At 36.3% G+C, this 22646-nt stretch overlaps 4 protein-coding genes across 4 annotated transcripts; 2 read left to right on the forward strand and 2 right to left on the reverse strand.

The window, feature by feature from the left end:
• Positions 1-10961: 10961 nt before the first annotated feature.
• On the forward strand, positions 10962-12730 carry LOC121234505 (30S ribosomal protein S6 alpha, chloroplastic). Its single transcript, XM_041130456.1, has 2 exons — positions 10962-11477; positions 12276-12730. The coding sequence occupies exons 1-2, from the start codon at positions 11055-11057 to the stop codon at positions 12516-12518; spliced, it is 666 nt and encodes a 221-aa protein (XP_040986390.1). The 5' UTR covers positions 10962-11054; the 3' UTR covers positions 12519-12730.
• A 3379-nt stretch (positions 12731-16109) lies between these two features.
• On the forward strand, positions 16110-18548 carry LOC121234058 (probable E3 ubiquitin-protein ligase RHA4A). The gene is made up of 3 exons (XM_041129864.1): positions 16110-16432; positions 16759-16844; positions 17822-18548. The coding sequence occupies exons 1-3, from the start codon at positions 16223-16225 to the stop codon at positions 18153-18155; spliced, it is 630 nt and encodes a 209-aa protein (XP_040985798.1). The 5' UTR covers positions 16110-16222; the 3' UTR covers positions 18156-18548.
• An 837-nt stretch (positions 18549-19385) lies between these two features.
• On the reverse strand, positions 19386-21098 carry LOC121233969 (putative nuclease HARBI1). Its single transcript, XM_041129752.1, has 2 exons — positions 20218-21098; positions 19386-20092 (listed from the first exon to the last, which is right to left on the reverse strand). Exons 1-2 carry the CDS (start codon positions 20486-20488, stop codon positions 19623-19625), a joined length of 741 nt encoding a protein of 246 aa, XP_040985686.1. The 5' UTR covers positions 20489-21098; the 3' UTR covers positions 19386-19622.
• Positions 21099-21292: 194 nt separating this feature from the next.
• Positions 21293-22499, reverse strand: LOC121235511. Its single transcript, XM_041131857.1, has 2 exons — positions 22173-22499; positions 21293-22069 (listed from the first exon to the last, which is right to left on the reverse strand). The coding sequence occupies exons 1-2, from the start codon at positions 22497-22499 to the stop codon at positions 21458-21460; spliced, it is 939 nt and encodes a 312-aa protein (XP_040987791.1). The 3' UTR covers positions 21293-21457.
• Between the last annotated feature and the right edge of the window lie 147 nt (positions 22500-22646).

The following is a 22646-nucleotide window of genomic DNA, read 5'->3' on the forward strand; positions in this document are numbered from 1 at the left end:
TCATCTCAACTCAACTCACTTCAACATCCAAATACAACCTAATTTTATTCCCATTCAAATTCATCCTGCAGAACATCTTATCTCTCGACAGCAACCCACGTCACGTTCCCCTACCCAGCGCCTCCCAACGACGATGTCTCTCTCTTCAGCATCACTGAGCGACACTCCTCCGTCTGCCCAACGTTGCCGCCTCTTCCCGCGAGCTTGTTGAACAGAGCAAATCTGAAACTATATTTGAATCCCGCGAAACCCACCCTCCTTCTTAGTCATGAACTAGCATCGGCTTCCTTTGTTCAGCACCACCTCGAGACGGCGTCTCTGTTCAGCGCCACCTCACGATAATCCTACGTCTCCCCAATGCCGCCACTTGTAATGCACCCACTTAAGAAGTAGATGAAGAACACAGATTGATATTGAACATTACAAGAGATGAAATAAAGAATACGGAATTTAGAAAAAAGGATAGCTACGGTTTGGGATGTTTGATGCTCCCAATTCCTCCCAAATCAAATAACAACTGTTTCAAAGATAATTTTCCAGGTGCCTTTACTGTGCCATTTCTGGCTTACATATGGGCATAGCCCATGTCTAACAAACCAATAAAAAGGCAACATGTGGACAGTAAAAACAGAATGGTAATAACGGATTGCAACATAAAACACTATTATTGATCTAAATGGCCAGCTGTAGACGACAAGTAGTTCAACTCCCTTAACCATCTACCTCAATCATCTGCACAAGAGTCCTCTAACACAGCTTGCTTTCAGAGTTGTTTAATTGGGATCATAACAAATTCCCTCCCTTTAAACAACCTTGTCCTCAAGGTTGCAATATCGATACAATTCTATAGTATTGGCGAACGAGGGTAGATTGTTGGTGATGATCTTCTTGTCACAAACCCAAGCGTGTTGAAAAAAAAACAATTTAGGAGAAAGCATGCAATGCCCTTTAGTTGAAGGTGAATCCCATTGCTTTGGTAACTTGACACAACAAAGAATGCAGCAATGGGCTCCACAAGAGCAACAAAACTTTTGTCTCCATTGTTGAGTAGGACAAAGATGAACATGGCATTCCACATTTTCAGCAGTGGGCTCCACAAGAGTAACAAAACTTTTGTCTCCATTATTGAGTAGGACGAAGGTGAACATGACATTCCACATTTTCACAATTTCTTTTTCCCTTCCTCTATGAAAAGGCCACAAGATTAGTTCCCAGGTTTTAGCAAATTTATCCCATACCAGCCAACAATACCCCTAAGTGGCAATATATCAAGCAATTGAGGAGCACAGTTCTTATCTCCAACAACTTGCAAAATCATGCGAGTTCTAGATTGCCCTCCACCACATATCCCAAGAAATGTCTCATGGGCTTCAACTACCTCAGAACTTCCTTCTATTATATACTTGACACTTGAATCTTGATGGAGAAATAAAATGGAGACAAGGGAATTGTGCTTACCGCATCTGTTCATTATGGAAATGACCACTGATAAAGATTCTTGTGAGCAAGTGGCTTGCACAATTGGGTCAATTATATGTTTTTGGACACCCTGGATCTTCAAAGATGCCATCTCATTTAGCAAAAAGGACTCTCTTCTAGCCCACACTGAAGATCCAACAACTGCCTCCAATAAGCTGAGTTCGAAAATATAAACATCAGCCCCTAATTTTTTTATTTGCCATGATTTATGACCTTTTCCTATTGCCTCAAATTTGTCAGTTTCTTCCAAGATAATGGACGTCCTATATTCACTCAACTTTGCTACCCAACACTCACTTAATAGAATATTATTTGTCTTCAATTTGTTGTCCAAGGAACCAGGAACAACCCCAACTTGTAGGAAGTGCACAACCTTAGTTACGGACTCAGATGCTAGTAAAGGGTAATCACAAAAAGGAAAACGGAATATAAGAGAGGAGAGGGCACTTAACTTAGTGAGTTGTTCTTTCTGGAGGGTAAAAGAATCAGTGATCCCATAAAATTGGAAAGTGCTCTCATCAACAGTGCTGTTGTCATGGACCTTCAAGGACTTGTAGTCGGCAGATATAACCAAAACACGAGAAATGAGTTTGCTGGGTTGTTGTGGTTGTATTGTGATCTCACACGTTTCACGAAACACCTTATGTGCCACATCCCCTATAGTTAACTTTTTTGCCATCAAAGACGCTGCCCACTTTGGAACCCAAGATTCTTTGATGGTGATGAGGTGCACATTCCCACCAACGATTATAAAAGAGAAGAGAGGGAACAAGGGTTCCACTGTGATATGGTGAAAGTCTTGAGTGTAAAAAATGTATTGTCTTCTTCATCTGTTTCTTTCTCTGTAGCCTTAACTGTTTCATTATCATCTTCAGACTCACTAGCCTTGCCTTCAAGCATGCCTCCACAATTACGGTGAATCAGGAAAGATAGGTCAATCTCTTTCTTCGTTTTCACAAATTCAAAAGAGGACTTTCTACTGATGATAAGTGCATATTTAGGTTGATAAAAAACTCTCATCCTACTCACATTGGCTCCAGCAAAACTTTGGACAAATCTCCGCCAACCAACAATTTTAACGTGAATTTTAACATGTATTCCACCATCCTGTTGAGCCAAAACTTCAACCCCATTGAATCCAAGCAATCCATAATGTCGGAGAGCCAATGGCACCACTCCCCTCTGGTTTGTATCACCAGTGTCACTACCCTATGGTTTAATCAGACCATGAAGAGCACCACACCCACTTCGAATCTTTGAACAATTAGAAGCAAGATCAAAGGTCTCCCTTCCTCTATCAAAAGGCTCTAACACACCCCTCAGCAACAATACATCAAACAAATAGTGAGCCAAAAAATTCTTACCTCTCAGTTTTGTCTCGGATTCTTCCCCTGCCTCCCACAACAAAAGTCCAAGTTCAAAATGAAGAGAGGGGTTATCGGGATTCATCTTCAATTGGTCTTCATCATCATCAATTCTGAGGTTCTTCCTTCCTGGGCTCTCATAGATCGGGACAAGCAAGGTGGAGCCACTGCCCCCGAGCTTCAATTGGGCAGAGAGAGTGAAATTAGAGATGAAAATTTCTGTAGGAGCGTTTCCTCTCACTAGGAAAATGCTCCAGCTACGGCCTTGTAGAGAGTCCCGATAGATTAATGGGTAAAACATGTGGAAAGAAATTAAGAGATTGGGGAATATATGTTTGTTTCGTGGGAAAGTGTAGGGAAAGAGATAACTCAGAGCTTCCCTCATAGACCTGAAAATTGTTTGAGGGAACAAAAAACAGATACAACGGAAATAAATTCCGCCTGGGTCAATCTCCCACCTGGTATCGCCATCCATCCCGAATGCTGGCTCTCCTCTTTTAACAACCACAACGTGGTTTTTGTTAAGTGCGACCATTGAAGGAGAAGGGAGATTTGAAAGTAAAAATGAAAGCGAAAATACTTTTGGATTTTTGGGAGCAGAGGGAAGAGGGATTTCTTTGGGAACAATTTTCGTGGGCACTGCTATTATCTCTTCCACCTCCTTTGCAGCATCTTCTTCTACGCTGTCCTCCACAGTCTCTACTGCATCTTCTACAACTACAGATTTTTCTTTGGCCACCATTGCGTTCCCGTTAGGGATTTCGTTGAAATCCTGTGCAATTTCACGAAGATGCTCCAGAATATTAGGGACATTTGTTTCATCTTCTTCATCTAAAACGACGAAATTTTCTATTCCTTTCGAAAAACATGCTGATTTTTGTTCCATCAACTTTTCGATCATAGTAGTCCAATTAGGAATATTGTGTTGGTTTTTCAACCAGTGAAGCAGCAAATCTCTCAACTCGTTCAAGTCGTTTTTAAGCTCCTGAAGACTCTTTTCATTAGAGTCGATCTCCCGTTGCAGGGCTTCTTCTTGCTGCTCAAAACATATTTCGTCCTCCATGAATCGTCGGCTCTGGATACCAATTGTAATGAACCCACTTAAGAAGTAGATGAAGAACACAAATTGATATTAAATATTACGAGAGATGGAATAAAGAAAACGGAATTTAGAAAAAATGATAGCTACGGTTTGGGATGTTCGAGGCTCCCAATTCCTCCCAAGTCAAATAACAATTGTTTCAAAGATAATTTTCCAGGTGCCTTTACTGTGCCATTTCTAGCTTACATATGGGCATAGCCCATGTCTAACAGAACCAATAAAAAGGCAACATGTGGACAGTAAAAACAGAATGGTAATAACGGATTGCAACATAAAACACTATTATTGATCTAAACGGCCAGCTGTAGACGACAAGTAGTTCAGCTCCCTTAACCATCTACCTCAATCATCTACACGAGTCCTCTAACACAGCTTGCTTTCAGAGTTGTTTAATTGGGATCATAACACCACTCCCCTCAAACTTGTGATTGAACGGACCAAACCAACAACAAGTTCAGCTCTGTTTTGCCAAACGGTTTGCTCAGCTTTGTAAGTAAATATTGTACCATTTTCCTTTCTATACTATTATGTTCTTTATGTATACATCGAGATGTAATTTTTGTGTTTTCTGATATGGGTATTGTGGTTTAGAGCATGGAGAAAATCATTTTTCTTTCCAGAAAAATAGGGTCCGTAAGGCATTTTTGTTTTTTCTGATATTGGTATTGTTAATAGAACCATACCCAGTGGTTGTTTGTAAAAAATGACTTACGAACTGCTAAGGCTCTAATTGTTTTATTTGCTTAAGAAGTTTAGTTCAATGCAAACTTTCCAGTGACTTTGCTCCATAAATCAGCAGCCCCATAAATCTTGCATGACTTCCAAATATGAAGTTTTCCCTTTTTACCACAAAAATTAAAAAGAGTACCTCTATTGATTTGTATAAAAAAAAAACAATCTTTGACATTTGGCAGGCTTTACTGGAAACTCTTCCAGGCCTCGTGACATTTGTTTTTAAAAGCCCACCACTCATCTCAAACAACATTAGTCTACATGCTGCTTACCATTTTTTCTAACTCTGCATTCTTGTTTTCTTGTTGTCATTGGAAAGAAATAGATATTGCGATTGAATTGGGGTTTAAATATTGCTTGGAGGGCTTGATTTCTTATGTGTTTTTTGGGGCCTTAATATGAGTTTAGAAGTACCAGCAATCCGGTCTTCTGTTCTGGTCTTTTCATTTCAATCATTCTCTTTCAACTGAAGATAATTGCCCATGGCTCATGTAACTAAGATATGCGTGGAGATTGTGTTTGCTTTTGCCATGGAAAGTCATATGTTGTTGGTGACAATTTTTCCCCTATGATGGAAACATGTGCATGACTGGAATTAGATATTTTTATCTATGGTAACATTTTTTTTCTTCCTATTGCATATTTTAGTATATTCGATATTTATAATTTGACCATTTATGTTTTTATTTAGGGAGGTTGACCACTTAGTTGATTGTAGACTACTCTTCTCACTGATCTAGTCCTACATCTGCACTGAAGCTCTTATGGCTTATCGATGCACTTACTATATGTTAGATAATTGGCTCATAGAACGTTTTATCGATGTACTTCCAATGGCTTGGCTTGGACAGTGTTTAATTAATGTACTTCCAGTAGCTTGGATACTTCTTTTCAGGCTTTTTGATGTTTTAAACCAGAGCCTTGATGGTTTTTTGGCTATACATGATCACTGTATACATGGTTTGTGTTGTATGTAGGGGGTTCTACTATGAGATCATGATATTATCTTCGTTGTTTCACCTAATGAGAAAAAAATGTCTGCATTCTTGTAGGTTTCTCTAGGTGTTGATTTTTCATTCATATAATGTCAAATTTGGAAGAGGGTAATTCCTAGAAGTCATTGTTTAATTTTTCTAATTATCGAAAGAAATGCAAGAGAAAAATCATAACCTTCATCTTCTTGATTTCCATATTTTCTCCTGATCTTTACTTTCCAAACAAACATTTTCACATTATTTTTTGAAATTTATCTTTTTTATGGTAACTATATGGGTAAACACTTCAGATTGGCAATTAACATTGAAACACTTAAGTGAACTATGCTTCCACAAATGGGAAGAATTTATAGGAAATACAAAGGAGAAAATGTGTCATCTGCACTAACTTAAAGCATTTACTTGTAATTAGTTAGATTTTTTCAGAATCTTGTGAAATCAAAGGACTCTGAAATCTGAAATGTTCTGTATTTGTAATTAGTTCGTGAATGCTTGCAAGTGATACTACATTTTGCTGTTCTATTGATTATATCTTGTTCTTTTAGCAATTTTCCCCTAGAGTGGACAACAATGAATATAAATTGCTCTACTAACTTATGCTAATAAATTTTGATGAACTATGTTCGGGGCCGCTATAGATCAGATGTAGATCAAACAAATTGGAATAGAATAGTTGCACTGGTTAATTGCAAATTATGCTCCTTTGCATGATTGGACAATTGCACCAGAATCAAGCAATATGAAAGGCAAGAAACTCAAGACGAAGTTGGATTGAATATTACTTTGTTGTGATTTGTGCTGTAATTATTTTATATTCGAAAAATAATAATGTATGTCGGTCAGTGCTAAGATATGGATATTAGGTCATTTATAGTGTTCATCCAGTTAATGTCTTTTTGAAATGTTGAAATGTTGTAATATTTGTAAGATCTTTTGGAATGTAACTTTGAATGTTACTTACAAAAACATGTTTATAATGTAATTGTTTACATTGCATTTTGTTGATTGTGATTGTAATGATAACAATATCTGTCCAAAATTATATCGTAATCTGTCCAAAATCATATGGTAATCTATCCAAAATTAGAACCAAACTCTACCAAAAAATACACTAACCACAAAATATAAACTAAAATTTAGTAAACTAGACAAAATAATGCAGGACCAATAAATTTAAGAAGTGTGCAATTACAAGTGTGCAATATATTTAAAAGAGTTCCACTTGAGTTACAATAAATTTAATGACTGCTACACTTGAGTCCACACGGCTATTGTTGACTGCTACACTTGAGTTACAACATCGAATGGCTATAGTCCACACATTGTTGTGCCCTTCTAGAATGGTCCCTGCCCTTCCACTCCCATCTGCTATTGTTGACTGCTACACTTGAGTTACAAAGTTATGAGACATTGCTAGATGCAGATAAAAAAAATTAAATCAAATGTTTGACAACTACAACACATCCAAGTAATACTTAACCCCCAGAATCAAAAGGCATTGTTGAGATTTTACTTTTCTTACAAAAAAGCAATATCAACCAGCCAAATGCAAATTATCCAATCCAAGCTACCGAATAACCACAATCTTTCAATAGAGGAACAAAAACCATCAAAAGAAAGACTATCAGAATACAGTTACAAAATCATTTCACACATGAAAAAATGATATATTGAAAGTACAAGATTTGAAGAAAAATCCTGTAGCTCGAGGTTTCTTAACCTGTTTTCATTATTCATATGGAATTGCATGTGAGGACAAAGATCACACCAGCCAAGTTCTGGTGAGGGAAAGAAGGTTTTTCTTATTTAGTGTTTTTTTTTTTTTTGAAAAATTATACTTTCTTCTGCATCAATTTTTTCCATTCATTTTTCTTCTTGGCTAATTCATCCTAAACCAAAATTCTAGCAATGATTTTGGGCAAGTCTCCCAGTTACCTACTTGTAAAAACTAGCTAGCTTATGCAAGGAATTAATTTTGGTGTGAAATAAACAAAAAAATAATCTCTCGAAATGGTTTTCATTTTCCAGCTTCCATCTAAAAGCATGTTCATGTCTTCAAAGTCCTGATCTTTGAATTGTCATCAAAGAAAGTATTGATACTTTCACTCCATGCAAATAGAAGACATACTTGCCCATAAATTGTTTTTCATAATATATATATATATATATATATATATATATATATATATATATATATAGCCAGCCCAACTACTATACATTATCGTGCAACTCATAGGTATATATAGCTTGGATTATTCACCAATAATCCAAACTCATAAATATGTACAAATATGCAAGATACCAGTGCATGCCACTGCCATTTTTAGGTACAACCTATATGTGCATTTACAAGCATTAATCACACAAATGAAAAAAAAATTCTAAATGGACAGTTACATGCATTATGTACAACCTATATGTGCATTTACAAACTCATAAATGGACATGTATCATTGTATCTAATCTCCACCAAGGGACATGGGACAATGTGCTTGCAAGTCAAATTTCATGCAATTAAACAAACAAACAAAGGGCATGCAAGCATGCGAGTGGGGTCTTCCATTTTTAATCAATAGCTAGAAGCAATCCAATAATTTCCAATAATAATTCAAAAACAAAAATAAAAAATAAAAACTTAAAAAATGGTAAGGGGAGCCATCCTTCAGGGTGGATCACCCCAAGGGGTCCTATCGATCACTAGTGTTTTACACGCTTTACCACAAATGAAATTTGTATACTATCAATGTACTATGCTTATTTGGGGCTGTACTATTCCTTTTTGGAATCTAATTTCATTCCCAGATACTAGATGTTGCTTAAACAGAAGCATTTCTTCAGGTGTGTAGAATTTACCCAACTGCCAAGAAAAAAGAAATAACAAAGATGATCCAACTCATCTGACTATTTTAAATACAAAGTACAACTCAACCTTTCATGGCCATTTTGGTTGGTGGGTCATAGAATAAGCTAAAAGATAATGTGCTAACCTAGACTTCAAACCAATAAAGATCATCACTAGCAACCATTAACTTGAAAAAAGCATTTTCTGCAACTCACTAACATTTTCATCAATACTCATAAATGGAATTCTATATCTCCATGCCCTAAGCCCAATACCCATCTCCAAAAGATAAAATTTGCCTTAAACTTTACCTCTCTCAATACAAATAACTTAATGATGTGGAGTTACATCTTGTTGCTAAGCAAATGGGCTGCGAAACAGAGGTAGGAGTCGCGAGTGCTAGGCGACGAGAGGGACGGCGACGACTTGAGGTGCGTCGAGCGATGGCGCTGGTGGAGGGAGGGCATTGAGTGGTCCCTGCGAACTCCTCCCTCTTGTTCGAAATAGACCATGGGGGAAAAAAGCTGGGCGGCGATGGGCAGAGGCAAACCGACGAGTCGAGAGGACGACATTGCTTTGATGGCTAAGATTCGTCCCGCGCCAGGTGGGGGGGGGGGGGGGGGGGGGGGGCTTTGAGGGTTTGGGGGGCGAAATGACAAATGGGAATGAGGGCTAAGAGATGGAACGCCTCAAACCGGTTCAGTGTCTTAGTGAACCCGATCTACACGTCATGTGTGCAATAGATGCAGCCAAATAATAGCTTCTGTGAAGATTTTTTCTTGATTTGTTTCCGAGGACCCACACACATTGGGCCCATGTTGTATTGTTCAGATTCAACCCAGGAAGGGAGATCCATGTTGCCGAAGAAGTAAGACCCATTTGGATAGTGAAATGAGATAACATGATTTTAGATAAAAATTGAATAAAATATTATTAAAATATTATTTTTTAATATTATTATTTTAAAATTTGAAAAAGTTGAATTGTTTATTATATTTTGTGTAAATTTAGAAAAATTGTAATGATGAGATGGGTTAAGATGAGATGAGATAAAACACTTTCACTATCCAAATGGAGTGTAAATAATGGACATTGTTGATTTCTTTTTGTTATTAAAACAACAAATGTATTTTCAAAGTATGGATTATATAATACTCTTATCTTATTATAATGTCAGATATAATTTAAAATTTTATAAATAAACACAAATTTTAATTGATATCACATATTATAACAAGATGAAAGTATTATAAAATTATCTAATCATTATTTAATTAGTCATTTGAAAGATAAAAAATACAAGATCAATCTATACCCAGTAGCTAAATGCACCATTTCAGTGTCTAATGTTTCTAGAGATGCCTTGTAATTACAAAGCGTCCATTTGCATTCAAAGATATTACAGCCGACATATTTTGCTTATTTATACTTATTTATTGCTTGCTTGATATTAAATTTTTCGAGACAGGAACAAGTCTTGTCAATGACCTTAGATTTGAGAACACCAAAGAATCGGCTACATTATCATTATTGTTTGTCATAATCTTATATTAACTGTTAAAATGTTGTTTCCGTATTTTAATTTGTAGTTAAGATTATAGTTTTATTATAATTTCTAGTCAGGGACGGCTGAATACAAATTGAGGTTTAAGACGAGATTTAAATGAGTCATTCGTAATTATAATATAATAAAATATAAATTATTATATGAAATATTTTCAAAATTTTAAATAAAATTAGATTTTATTTAAAATCTTTAAATTTTTTTTTGAATTTATATTTAATACAACAACTTAAAATGAGATATCAATGCAAATTTGGTGTCTCAATTTAACAGGATCTTAAAAAAATTATTTAAAAATATAAATAATTCATTGTATTAAATATTAAATATAATATTATGGGCATTGCACACAGTGAAAAATCTAAAAATTATTTAAAATTTTATTTAATGAAATTGTTCTTATTTAAAAAAAATTAAAAAGAAAAACACCTTACTTTTATTTTCGAGGCCTTGCATAGGGAAGAGGCCTTAAGCAATGACCTAAATGACCTTACAATTGAGCCGACTCTATTTCGAGTCATAGAGTTTGCAAGTATTGTGCACTACTTTTGAAAAAAATGAATAAATATAAGATCTACATGAAAAAATTTATTTTTTAATGGTAGACCTTATTCTATTTTAAAAGAAGTGAACGACGCTTGTACATCTCATAATTGTATCTAACATTACTATATATTTATAAATAATAAATATATATGTATAGATATTTATATATAAATGGTTTCACATAATAAGTGGGGAGATTATTTAAAAAAAAAAGGTCAGAATCTACATAATACGGGAGTAAACGACAACTTATTTTGTGCCGTTTAGAATAATATGTAAACGGCAAAAGGCACAAAAGTTGGTGTAGTTTTATAACATGCGCATTGGTGCGTACGAAACCTCCCTTATCTATTAGCCCCCATCCAGTTAGTGCAGACACAGTATCCCAGACTCCAAAACCTTCCAGGTTCCAAAACAGAACTCAACCTCAATGCCAATGGCGTCCTCCGCCCTCACTTCCACACTCACCCCTCCTCAATGTCCCTCCAATCCTCCATTTTTACCCTCTCCTCTTGCCCAATTTCCATGTCCTCCCGCGGTCTCATTCTCCCACATGTTTGGCCTCAGGGCCTGCCCTTCCATCAAACCCAAATCACCTTTCTTTTGCCGAATCAGAAGAGACGTCGGATTCTGTGTCAAGGCCCAAACCTTGGACTTTTCTGGTTCGTTCTTCGAAGGCGGGTTCGGGTCCGATGAAGACCCGCCATCCCCGCCCGGTCCGGGGACTACGGATGTCGAGGAAAAGGAGGCGCCTCAGTGCCCACCGGGCCTCCGTCAATACGAGACCATGGTAGTCCTCAGGCCCGACATGTCCGAGGATGAAAGACTCGCTCTTACCCAGAAGTACGAGGAGGTAAACAAAAAAAGAAGCCTTTTTTTTTTTTTTGTAATGGTTATCGCATTACATTAATTCGCACACTTACAAGCAAATTAATTCTTGTAAATGTTTTAGTAGAAACTTATAAACTACCCGAACATTGCTCATTGGTGCGATGACTTATGCTGAGAAGAAAGACTGGCTTTCTGTATAATTTTCCAGTTAACATATGCTAACATTGTAAAGCTTATAAGAGATATATATATATATATATATATATATATATATCTAACGTTATTGTACAGAATGAAAGCTTTATTCTCGACTCTAAGAGGATTTTTGTGAAAGTCTTCATAATTTAATTTGCTTCTCTTCGATGGAAGTTTTATTTTCACGGAATGTATCCTAATTTTTATTTTTTGGCCTAATTCGTCTTCCGATGATCGATGCAACCTCTGATAAAAAAAGATATATGCTAACATTGTTAAGATTGTGAGAAATATGGTTTGAACATTTTGTTGGTCTACTTTGGATGAAGCTGAGGTTTAACATTTGACTAGGATGTCTGGGCAGCCAAACCGAGGTTTAACGTCCATCCTCTATTCAGACCATGATTTTTAAAAACCATTAAGACTTTTTTCAAAGTGAAATGGAAGAATGATGCTTGACTGGGAAAGGTAAGTTCTTGGGCAAAATATGGCCATGGATTTTAATTTTTAAGTGGCTTGAAGAAGTATAACGAGGTATTGCTAGAGCTGCTTTTTATGAATTCTTCTTACATTTGGGATTCTGGGTAAGCACAATCTAATTTGATAATTGTGCTGAGTTTTCCAGTTGCTTGTTGCTGGGGGTGGCATGTATGTGGAGGTATTCAACAGAGGGGTCATTCCACTGGCCTATAGCATCCAGAAGAAAAACAAAGCCGGGGAGTCTAATACTTACTTGGATGGTATCTACCTTCTCTTCACCTACTTCACAAAACCCGAGTCCCTGGCAATTCTTGAGCAGACGCTAAAACCAGATGATGATGTTATCCGATCAATGAGTTTCAAGATAAGGAAGAGGAAATTGATTTAATTCGAACTGTTTGGTTTGGATTTCAGAGGAAGATTATTAGCAAAGAAAATCTTGTATGCACGATGTAATCTCATTGGCCATGCATCTCACCTTCTTTCCCTTATTGAGATTTTTAATTTCTGTAATATAGTTGGATTAATGGCAATAGAAAATCTATGCAGGTGCTAGAAGCTGTGGATGTGCAATACATGATCATATATTTGGAAATTTTACATCCTTCTGCTTTGCTTGTTTGTTATCTTTCCGAAGTTGCGTTTGGATAGTGAGATGATCTTAGTATTTTGTGAATAGTAGTGAAAAGTAGTTGAAAAGTAATAATAAAATAATTAATAGTAATGAAGTATTCTCACTACCCAAACTAGCCAGAGCTACCAAATACAGAGGATAACAGTTGGGCTGAACTTTCACTCTGTTAGCTTTGTTTTTTGTTAAATAAAAATTTATTCGGAAATCCGCTTAATCACTCACTGTGCGCATCATTGACGTAGATGACTAGCAGAGGATAACCATTGAGGCCAGCTTGTGAGCAGCATAACGCTTTAAATATATTTAGATGCACTATTTTCACTGTTACATAGTCATCTAAAGTAGTGTCCTTTGGCCTCTATGAACTGTTTCTCAAAAAATCACCCTTCATTGTTGGGTTGTGTCAATTTCGAACCATTCTTATAAGTTAATTACAAGGCTTTTGTACTAAAATTGGAACATCTCTTACAGTGCTCCAAAAAGAGTAGAATTTTATGCAAAATGATTGAACACGAGAGAAAAAAGGGAAAATTCACGGGCTACTGGGATTTCTTCCAATTATTGTATTGTTCTGTTTGTAATTCAGTATACGCAAACCTCGGAGTGGGGCCTTGCTTTCTGGCATGAGATCCAATTGCGTTATACCCTTTAACCCATATCTTATTGATATATTGTTTTTAGGTAATCCCTTGATCCGCATATCTTTGGTTTCACTTTCTGGGTTATCTTGTTCAGACGAGTCATGATCCACCACAAGGGACCCTGCCTGCATACCCTAGCAATAAAACTAAAAGCCTTCCACAAGGAAAGTCTTCTGATCTTCTTGATCTACAGCCATTGTGAAAAATAATCCTCCACCTTCTTGGCAAGCACTACTCATAAAACCACTTCCACTTAATTATAATTAAACCTAAATCATGAGATCACTTATAGTGTCAGCCTCCAATAATAAGATGTCTAAGGCTGGTTTGGTTATACAAAACCAAACTATCTCATCTCATCTAATATAATTATTACATCTTTTTCAAACTCTCACATAAAATATAATAAACAATTTAACATTTTCAAATTTCAAAACAAAAATAATATTAAAAAATAATATTAAAAAATAATATTATAATAATAATATTTTATTCAACTTTTAACAAAACATTTTATCTCATCTCATCTTAAGTACTGTATAACCAAACAAGGCATTAGTTTCAGCATCAGCTGCCATCTAATATAATAGCAACTGGGTTCACCTTTTGTACTGTATAGACAAAATTTTCCGCAGTTGTCTTACTTCATTGGAGTACTAGGAATAAAAAGTGGGAGAACTTTGTTCATTTAAAATAGATATGTGAACTTAGCAGAAGCATTTTTCAATCACTGGAGAATCTGATATATTGCTCAGTCCGGAATCATTCCCGCTTTCTGATGGAGAGCTTGCTTCATAATCCACCAACAACAGTGAGATCTCCTCGATTGAGCTAAGGGACACTCCAACGTCAAACTGCATCCTGGAGAAGTTTCTCAAGGAAAGTTCCACCAAGTAGGAACATAAAAAAACATGAAATACATTACAAATGGAGCAGATCTTTGATAAAAGTAGATGTTGGTCTCAAGTCTTGTACACTACAATACTTAAGAGGCACTAGTGCTTAATTAAATTGTTTTTTTTTTTAAATGACTTTGAACATGAGACACAATACTATATGCTAGGTGCTTCCTCTTTTAAATTTGAACTCTAATTCGACACTTTATTTTTATTTAATTAAATATTTTATTTATTGGATATTTTGTATCGTGAATGAACGATAATTAGAAATTATAAAAATGAGTGATTGATATAGACAAACTCATAGAGAATTACACTTTTGATGATGTTAATTTAAACAAATCTTTTTTGAGTGGCTGATTAGTGATGAATCAAAGAAAGCATGGATGGTACACATGAGCACTCGTTAATCATGCTTTATTGATGCCTCAGTCAGTGACTGATCCGATATTTATGTAATGATTAAAAGTTTAAAAGGACAAACATCATCATTTTAGTGCAATGAATTAACGAATATTTCCTTTCATTTTTAAGAAAAATGGGTTCTTTGAACATATAATTATAGACAAGAAGAAAATGACTTGGCCCAATAACCACTCGAAGAACAGTATCGTTTGGATATGCAATTCAAATGGGATAAGATATTTTGAATAGTAATAAAATTTTTAAGTTAAAATAAAATAAAATAATTTGTAAAAAAATGTGTATTTGGATAGTGTGATAAGATGAGATAATTTTTAATTTTTGAGATTTAAAAAAGGTGTGATCCCACTGTTTTATAGAGTATCAGAATTGTGTATTGTTCATATATTGTTTACGTTAGTTTTGGCACTATTTACACACTGTTCATGTCAGTTTTCATTATTTTATACTGTTTATTTACTGTTTATTTAAGTGGATGTTTTCAAAATTTAAGAGATGAAATATTGTATTTGGATAGACAAAACTACTGTACGGTAAAACTCCAAATGAGATGTTTTCATTTGTATTGGCTAACCAAACGGGGCAGGGTACTCCCTGTCTTCTTTTGTTTCTCTCACCATTTATAAGATATGTAAGAACTCAGTAGGATATGTAAGAAAGTTTATCCTCATAAGATCTCTGTTTTTATTTTTTTTTTGCTTTTCCCCCGCATATACTGGTTTGCGGTGAAATGACACTTTCTCGACACAAAAGCATTTAGTAAGTTACGTTGGTAGATATATATAACTCCATGAAACCTTCCATGGAGAAACATACATGCTGACACCAAAATATCCAAGGTAGAAATGCTGCCAATTTCTCGAAGTTGACTTAAACCCACCTTGCTAACTACAAAATGCTTTAATTTGACATGCCAACATTGAATAAGAGTAATCCATCCATGATCTTTGACCTAAAGCAGGAGAGACCTACCACAAAGGTTCACAAACTTGTTTGCAGGTTAGGCCTTTTCCAGCAAACTCTCGGCAAGGAAAAAAAGAATCTGCAGAATTTCTACAGTTTGCAATTGCTTTATCTGAGTCTTTTTCCATATATCATATATCAAAACAATTCCCATTTCTGTGCATATCAATTAAGTTTAGCATTAGTCTAAGCACTGAAATAATTCATGATTATGGTGGCCCATGCATGGAGCCAGCTTAATGCTTGGTCTGAGGGCCTAGAATTTAGTGGAGTAATCATGGGCTCGTCCCATAATGGAAAGGAGAGAATATATACCATCATGTGAAAATGAACTCAAAAGGTCTTTCTTTTCTCATTTTTTATTAACAAAGTTACAATTGTTAATGAGTTTCCAAATCTTCCAGAAATCTTTAGTACCTCTCTTTTTTCTCTCTCTCTCTCAAGTGTGTGCGTAAAGAACACACTTGAGGAAGATTTTTCGCCATAAATACAATCATCAAAGCCTTGGTAGCCCTCCTGTGTCTTGGACTCGATGGGTCTTCCTCAAACTCCCGACCCACACCTTTCTCAGGCAGTTCAACTTAAACTTTACCAAGCTTTCATATTCTCAATTCCGATCCTTTTTTCCATTATTCTCCTTCTGCTGTTTTACTTGTTCTACCTCAAGAGAAGGGCTTCCAGTCTCTCATCTCCTCCACCAATGCTTCCAACAAGTTCTAATCCTGCTAGTTCTTTTGCCTCCGTAAGTCCTCTTTCTCTCTCATACCTGCATGCAAGCACACGTGCAAATGGAAAAACAATATTATGTTTCATTTTTCCTCGTTGCTTTTATGGAGGCTGGGGGTTTTTCATGTCAGTGAGTTGTGCTGTTTTGTTTGAACTTCACGGAAGTACCCAAAAATAAGATATTTACATGCAGATCATCATTGTGCAGTTAATCATACACAATTTTACAGTGCTATGCCTGATCTCTATATATGAAAGTTTTTCACAGATTAGATGATAGCTTGTCTTTCTTAATCCAATATGTATCAAATTTTATCTTTCTTCATTTTTTTTTCTCTACAGTCTTGTCAAGTGGGTTTGAAGGGAAATATCAAGGACAAGCTTTCACCAATCTTATTCGAGGAGGAATCAAGGACAAGGGAATGGCAGTACGTTCTTTTTACGGTCTCCTCTTCTTTCTTTCCAATTTTCCTTTTGGGCTCAGTTTGAAATATATAAAATATCTCATTTCATCGATGTAATTTTTTTAAATTTTTATATAAAATATAATAAATAATTCAATTTTTTTAAATTTTAAAATAAAAATCATATTTTAATAATATTTTAATAATTTTTAATAAAATATCTCGTAATCTCATCAGAACTGTGAACGGCATAACGAGGCAGTTTTGATAAAAATATGCGTACGTTTAGACTTTAGCCAAGCTCTTGCCGTTGGAGTAATGCGGTCTTTAATCAATTATTATGCCCTACAACACGTGCACTTGATGGAGGTATATCACATCCATCAATTCGAAAAGCCCAATTCACTATAGAGATTGACCACTACTAAAGTTTCTCCTTTATGAACTTCACAGATGGCCTTGGAACGAGACACATCCTTCAAACCCCTCAGATTCATGCAGAGTTGTTCCTCTAATGACATCCACTGTTTTTCTCAAAAAGAGTCCCTCTGAACATGATTGAATAGGAAGTAGAATATATATATATATATATATATATGAGATATGACGTTTTTGGAGTTGATTAAAGTGAGTAAAGCTTAAAATGGAACTGGGTATTTGGTATTCAATATTCTACAGAAATAGTAGCCTATCTGGATGAGAACAACTTATTTTAGAAGTAGAATCTACAGGTTTTTTGCCTTGAAGTTTTATCTTACTCTTTGTGACAATCGTGATTGCTTGTGTCCCCACGTCACGTTGCATTTGATTATCCCCTGTTTGCAGCGCGTTTCTGAACCTGGATCGTAAGATCAGGAAGACGGATTTTCTTCACTATAACATAAAGTCTAGCAAAATCTGGACTGCTCATGGACCTCAAATTATATGTTTGCATTGCAATATGCCAATTAAGGTGTAAGTTGAGCCGAACTAAGGAAATTTCTGCTATATTTTTTTCACAGATGTTGTGTTTGCCTTGGAGAGTTCGAGATCAAAGAAGAGTTGCTCCAAATTCCACTATGCAAGCATGTGTTTCATATTGAATGCATCCATCTCTGGCTGCACTCAAACTCAACTTGTCCACTTTGTAGATGCTTGGTCACCCCCACAAAACTTCACAATCCCCCTCCACCAAGTATATCTGAGCCTCTCCAGCAAGATAGCGCAACTTCTACCCATACCCCACCGACTCAATCGTCGGAACAGCAGCAGCAGCAACAAGAAGAAGAAGAAGACGGTGCTATGTCAAACATCACTAATTCATCGAGAGATCACACTCTGATAGCTATTGAATGAGGATCATCTAGCGTCTTGATAGACTCTGGCAGATTACTTGACTTGTTGACCATTTGCAAGGATAATGGGATAGTTCGTAATAATCGGTAGTTTTACGTAGCAGAACACCATAAGAGATTATGAAAAATCAGGCCTTTTCCAAGTTGGAATAGAGTGATTAATTATACACAAGTTTTGTAGGCATGCTGACAGGCACATGCCTGTTAACATTTACTTCTTCTTGATGTTTTGTTGCTCTTCCAACATTTTTTAAGGCGGTTGATGTTAGTGGTAGGAAGGCAGAGTAGTGATCGGCATAGTTTTGGATAACCTCATTAGTAGTTTGTGTAATTTGCCTTTTGTCTTGAGAGTTGAAAAAAGAGTGCTAGTGCCATGCCAAGTTGTCTTGGACTATGTCTTTTGTTGTAGGAACTCGAACAAATAAAAAAAATAGCAAAATTAGAATAGGTAAAACTAGAAAATGTTCAAGAATACATTTTTCTAGCTTAATACTTTCAATAATTCACCAAAAATCAAATAGAAAGATAGAGTATGGCGATCCAGTTCCCCGTTTCTCCCAGCTATATGTCCCTTTAGCCCCAAGGGTTTTTTTTTTTTTTTTTTTTTTTTTTTTTTTTTTTTTTTTTTTTTTGAGAAAAAAAAACCGATCTATAGCTTTCCGACCAACCCCAAGAAGCAAACATCGTACGAGAACTCTTAGGTGTCGTTTGGATTCGAAGATGAGTTGAGATGATTTAAGATGATTTGAAATGAGTTTTGAATAGTAGTGAGATGAGTTGAGATGAGTTATAAATAGTAGTGAGATAAGTTGAAATAATTTATAAATAGTTGTAATTTATTTATGAATTGATATGGTTTTAACTTTATATTAATGTTATTTATAAATTATTCATAAAGAAGTAATAATAAATTATAAATTACCCAGGTACTTTTTTTTTTTTTTTTAATGAAGTGAATAATAAAAATTTTTGGATTACAATAGTCTTTTCTAATGAAATTTTACAACAAAATTTCCATAATAATAATAATCATTTATTCAAAAATCCCAATTGTTATTGTTTGCAAAAAAACGTTAAATAATACTAATATATATAAAATAATTTTTTTCAAATAGCTGTGCTTAAATTCGTTTCCCATATTCACCATAGTAATGCTCATTTTGCCTACCTCTAATTTTCAATTATAGTCAGTGATAATCAATTAGGAAAATAACATTATTAAATTATAAAATCAATCCTTGTAAATTTGTGTACGATAAAATTTACATATCGACCAATCATTTATGAAACTAAATTTACGTATATAGCTTATAATATTAGCAACCATATTTCTAAATAAATTTGCTACAAACTTCCCTATCTATATAGATTAGTAATATATTGCCAAACCAAAATCAAATTTGTAATACATTTGAATCTCTAACTACACCCTTATATTGATAATAATGTCAATATTTATCAATATAAGTCAATGACCACTCATAGCTTCCCACATACGTTTGGCAATGTCATCCCTAATTGCAGCCATAGCTTGGGCTGATTCGACGGTCATGTCAGGATGATTTCCTGAAATTGCGGCGTCGCTATATGCACGACCGCTTGGACTGAGCTCCATATCTCTCCACTCCTCGAACAACCAGTCATTCGGGCTCGTCATTCTAATAAAATTGTGTAACGTACAACATGCAATGATCAGATCCCCTTGCCTCCCAACTTTATAACCAGGCATGAGTCTTAAAATTCTAAATCGTGATTTCAAGACCCCAAATGTACGTTCTATTACGTTACGAATGCATGAATGACGATGATTAAAATAATCTTTACACCCCCTAAATCCCCGCTGACCCTGACGGTCACTTCTATGATATCTCTCTCTAGGGTAAGGGGGCATAAATCCTCGAGTACATGGGTACGCCGAATCGACTAGATAATAATGACCTGTCAACCATTAACATTCTGAGATAATCAGGCCCCAAGCAACGAATCCCACAGATTTAACAACAGCAGATATAAAGACCCAAAATTTTTCAGACAAAAATAATTATATAATATTAAATATTTACCATCGAGAGGCATTGGAAATGCGTTGCGGCCCTGAGACAATGCATCGATGAATACACGTGCATCATGCGAGCTTCCCTCCCAACCAGTGTACAAGAATGTGAACTTCATGTCCAAGTCACATACACACAATACGTTTTGGGCAACTTTGCCATGCCGGTTGCGATATGCCTCACGCACCTCTGCAGGTACAACAGCGTCGATCATGGTCCCATCAATTGCACCAATGCATCCCTGCAAACGAAGAACCGGACATAATACATATGATTCCATACGGTTCAAGTAATTTACAAAACAATGACCCAATATAATCAGAATTATATTTTATTATCTACCATAAACAACTTACCTCAAACCAAGGATAATTTTTCGGATTGCCTGCGATTGTTGGGTGCACCCCGGATGTGTGAGTTGGGTAAATAAGATGTGTCCCTAGCCTACACAGGGCCTTCATAACGTTCCTTACATGGGCATTAACAGTTTCCGTTGAATGTTGAAATCGCTGCCCCACAATCCGTTGTTCGTCTCCAGCCGCCACTACCGATGTGAACATGCCTATTTGTTCCTCGACGGTCAGCCCTTTTCTAGTATCCTTCAAAAAACTATTTGAACATAACAAGCTGCATAATGCGCGGAAGGCATCAACCTCAATTCGGAATAACTCGCGACAATTTCTTGGATTCCCATTTAAAACTTCCAAAATATATTGATGTTCCCGTAATCCAATATTGTGTTGTGGCTGTCTAAGCTGTTGTTGTGCTTCTCTACCAGCCCTCACAAGAAATGCAAGTGTCTCAAGATCATCAGTTGCAAGGTCATCTTCACTACTATTAGTCCAACACACATTAGGGAACATATCATCTGCATCTCGATTCATGTTCATCGAGTAGCTTCCTGCTGACCAATTCTCATTGTGCACAGTGGGTTAATTCGTACATTTTATCTTTACAACAGTTGTAAATAATCTCTCTCAAGTTAACAAAATAATAAGGGGGCATTACGATAACCATATAATAATTAAACATAATCCAATATAATCATACATAATCCGAACAGAGCCTAAAATAGGGCCTTCATAATCCGTCCTCATTACGATGAGATTACAACAAATCAAACAGACAACCCACATTGGAAAAGTAGCTGTTTATAAACTCATCAAAGGAATACAAATGGTCTCATGAAAAATAAAGGGTGACAATGCCATCGAAAATATAACCTAACAATTAACGCACGCATGCTACTTTAACAATTACGGGCCCAATCGTCCCTCCCTGTAGCATCCAAGGACAAGAAAAACTGTCGCATATCTGGGTTTAGTAATTCCTTAATTGCGCGAACAAGTTGGGATGGCTCCAACCTCGGGAAAAGCTCGCTGAGCAACGTCGCACAATAATTAATCGGATCATACCCCCCATTGGTCCCATCACTAGGCTGTGACTCTTTGCTGCGCTTCGATGATTCCACAGCTTCTTGATCCTCATATCGTTTACGCCTCGCTCTCTGCGTCAGTTTCACCTCCTCCACGGCCTCAGAAAGCTGCACCTCAAAATCGCTCTTCTTTCTTGTCTTCGGCCTACGTGATGATTGTGTCACTGCATCGACTGAAGGTGACCCGATCCCCATCAAGTCAATAAAGTCATCATTGTCAATGGGCAATCCCTGTCGATGGCCTAGTACGGGAGGGCGTCGAGCCCGCATCTCCTCATCCAGGTGCCGCTCCTCGTCGCTATCTACGGGCAGCTGTGTTGATGCGTGTTGCATAGTCCCGTATGCAACTGAAGCGCCAAATATGGTGCACAGCTCCTCGTACTTTGGGCAACCAAAAGTACGAAACCTCCCCCATTTCGCTTTAATCTAACAATTACAGAAGAAACATACCCAGTTAATAATCTGACATCGAGTGCTCAAACGTACTGTTTGGTGCAATAAAGATGGTTAACTTTAATTAAAATTTTACCCTAATGGCATTTTCCCAGCACTCGTCACTCGGGACTACTGTCTTTGTGTCGGGATCCCAACCCATACCAGTTTGGCTCAACAAATCGGTAAACAAGCGTTGCATCCCCTTCAACCTCGTCAATTTTCCACGAACCTGGTTCCCGTCAAACACTTTCTTCCCAACAGCGGTGAGTCGCTGTGCATAAGCTCCATGCTCTCTAAATGTTATCTTTCGGCCCTTTAATCTACCTTGAAGGGCGTCTTGATAGAGCATGTCGATGAATATCTCCTCCATGGCATCGCCCCAAAGCACATTATCCCGGCTTGTGTCTTCTGGGTCATCCATTTCAAATAGCTAAAATGGTAATATAAGGCAAAAAAAAAAAAAAAAAATAATAATGTCAACTACGCTACGTTATATGCGTTAATATGAGTAATGACCCGGAATTAAAAATGAGCCATACCTGTTGATACAGCTGATGTCTAGCAGATG

Source organism: Juglans microcarpa x Juglans regia, chromosome 6D, assembly GCF_004785595.1.
Source record: "Juglans microcarpa x Juglans regia isolate MS1-56 chromosome 6D, Jm3101_v1.0, whole genome shotgun sequence".
Lineage (NCBI taxonomy): Eukaryota > Viridiplantae > Streptophyta > Magnoliopsida > Fagales > Juglandaceae > Juglans > Juglans microcarpa x Juglans regia.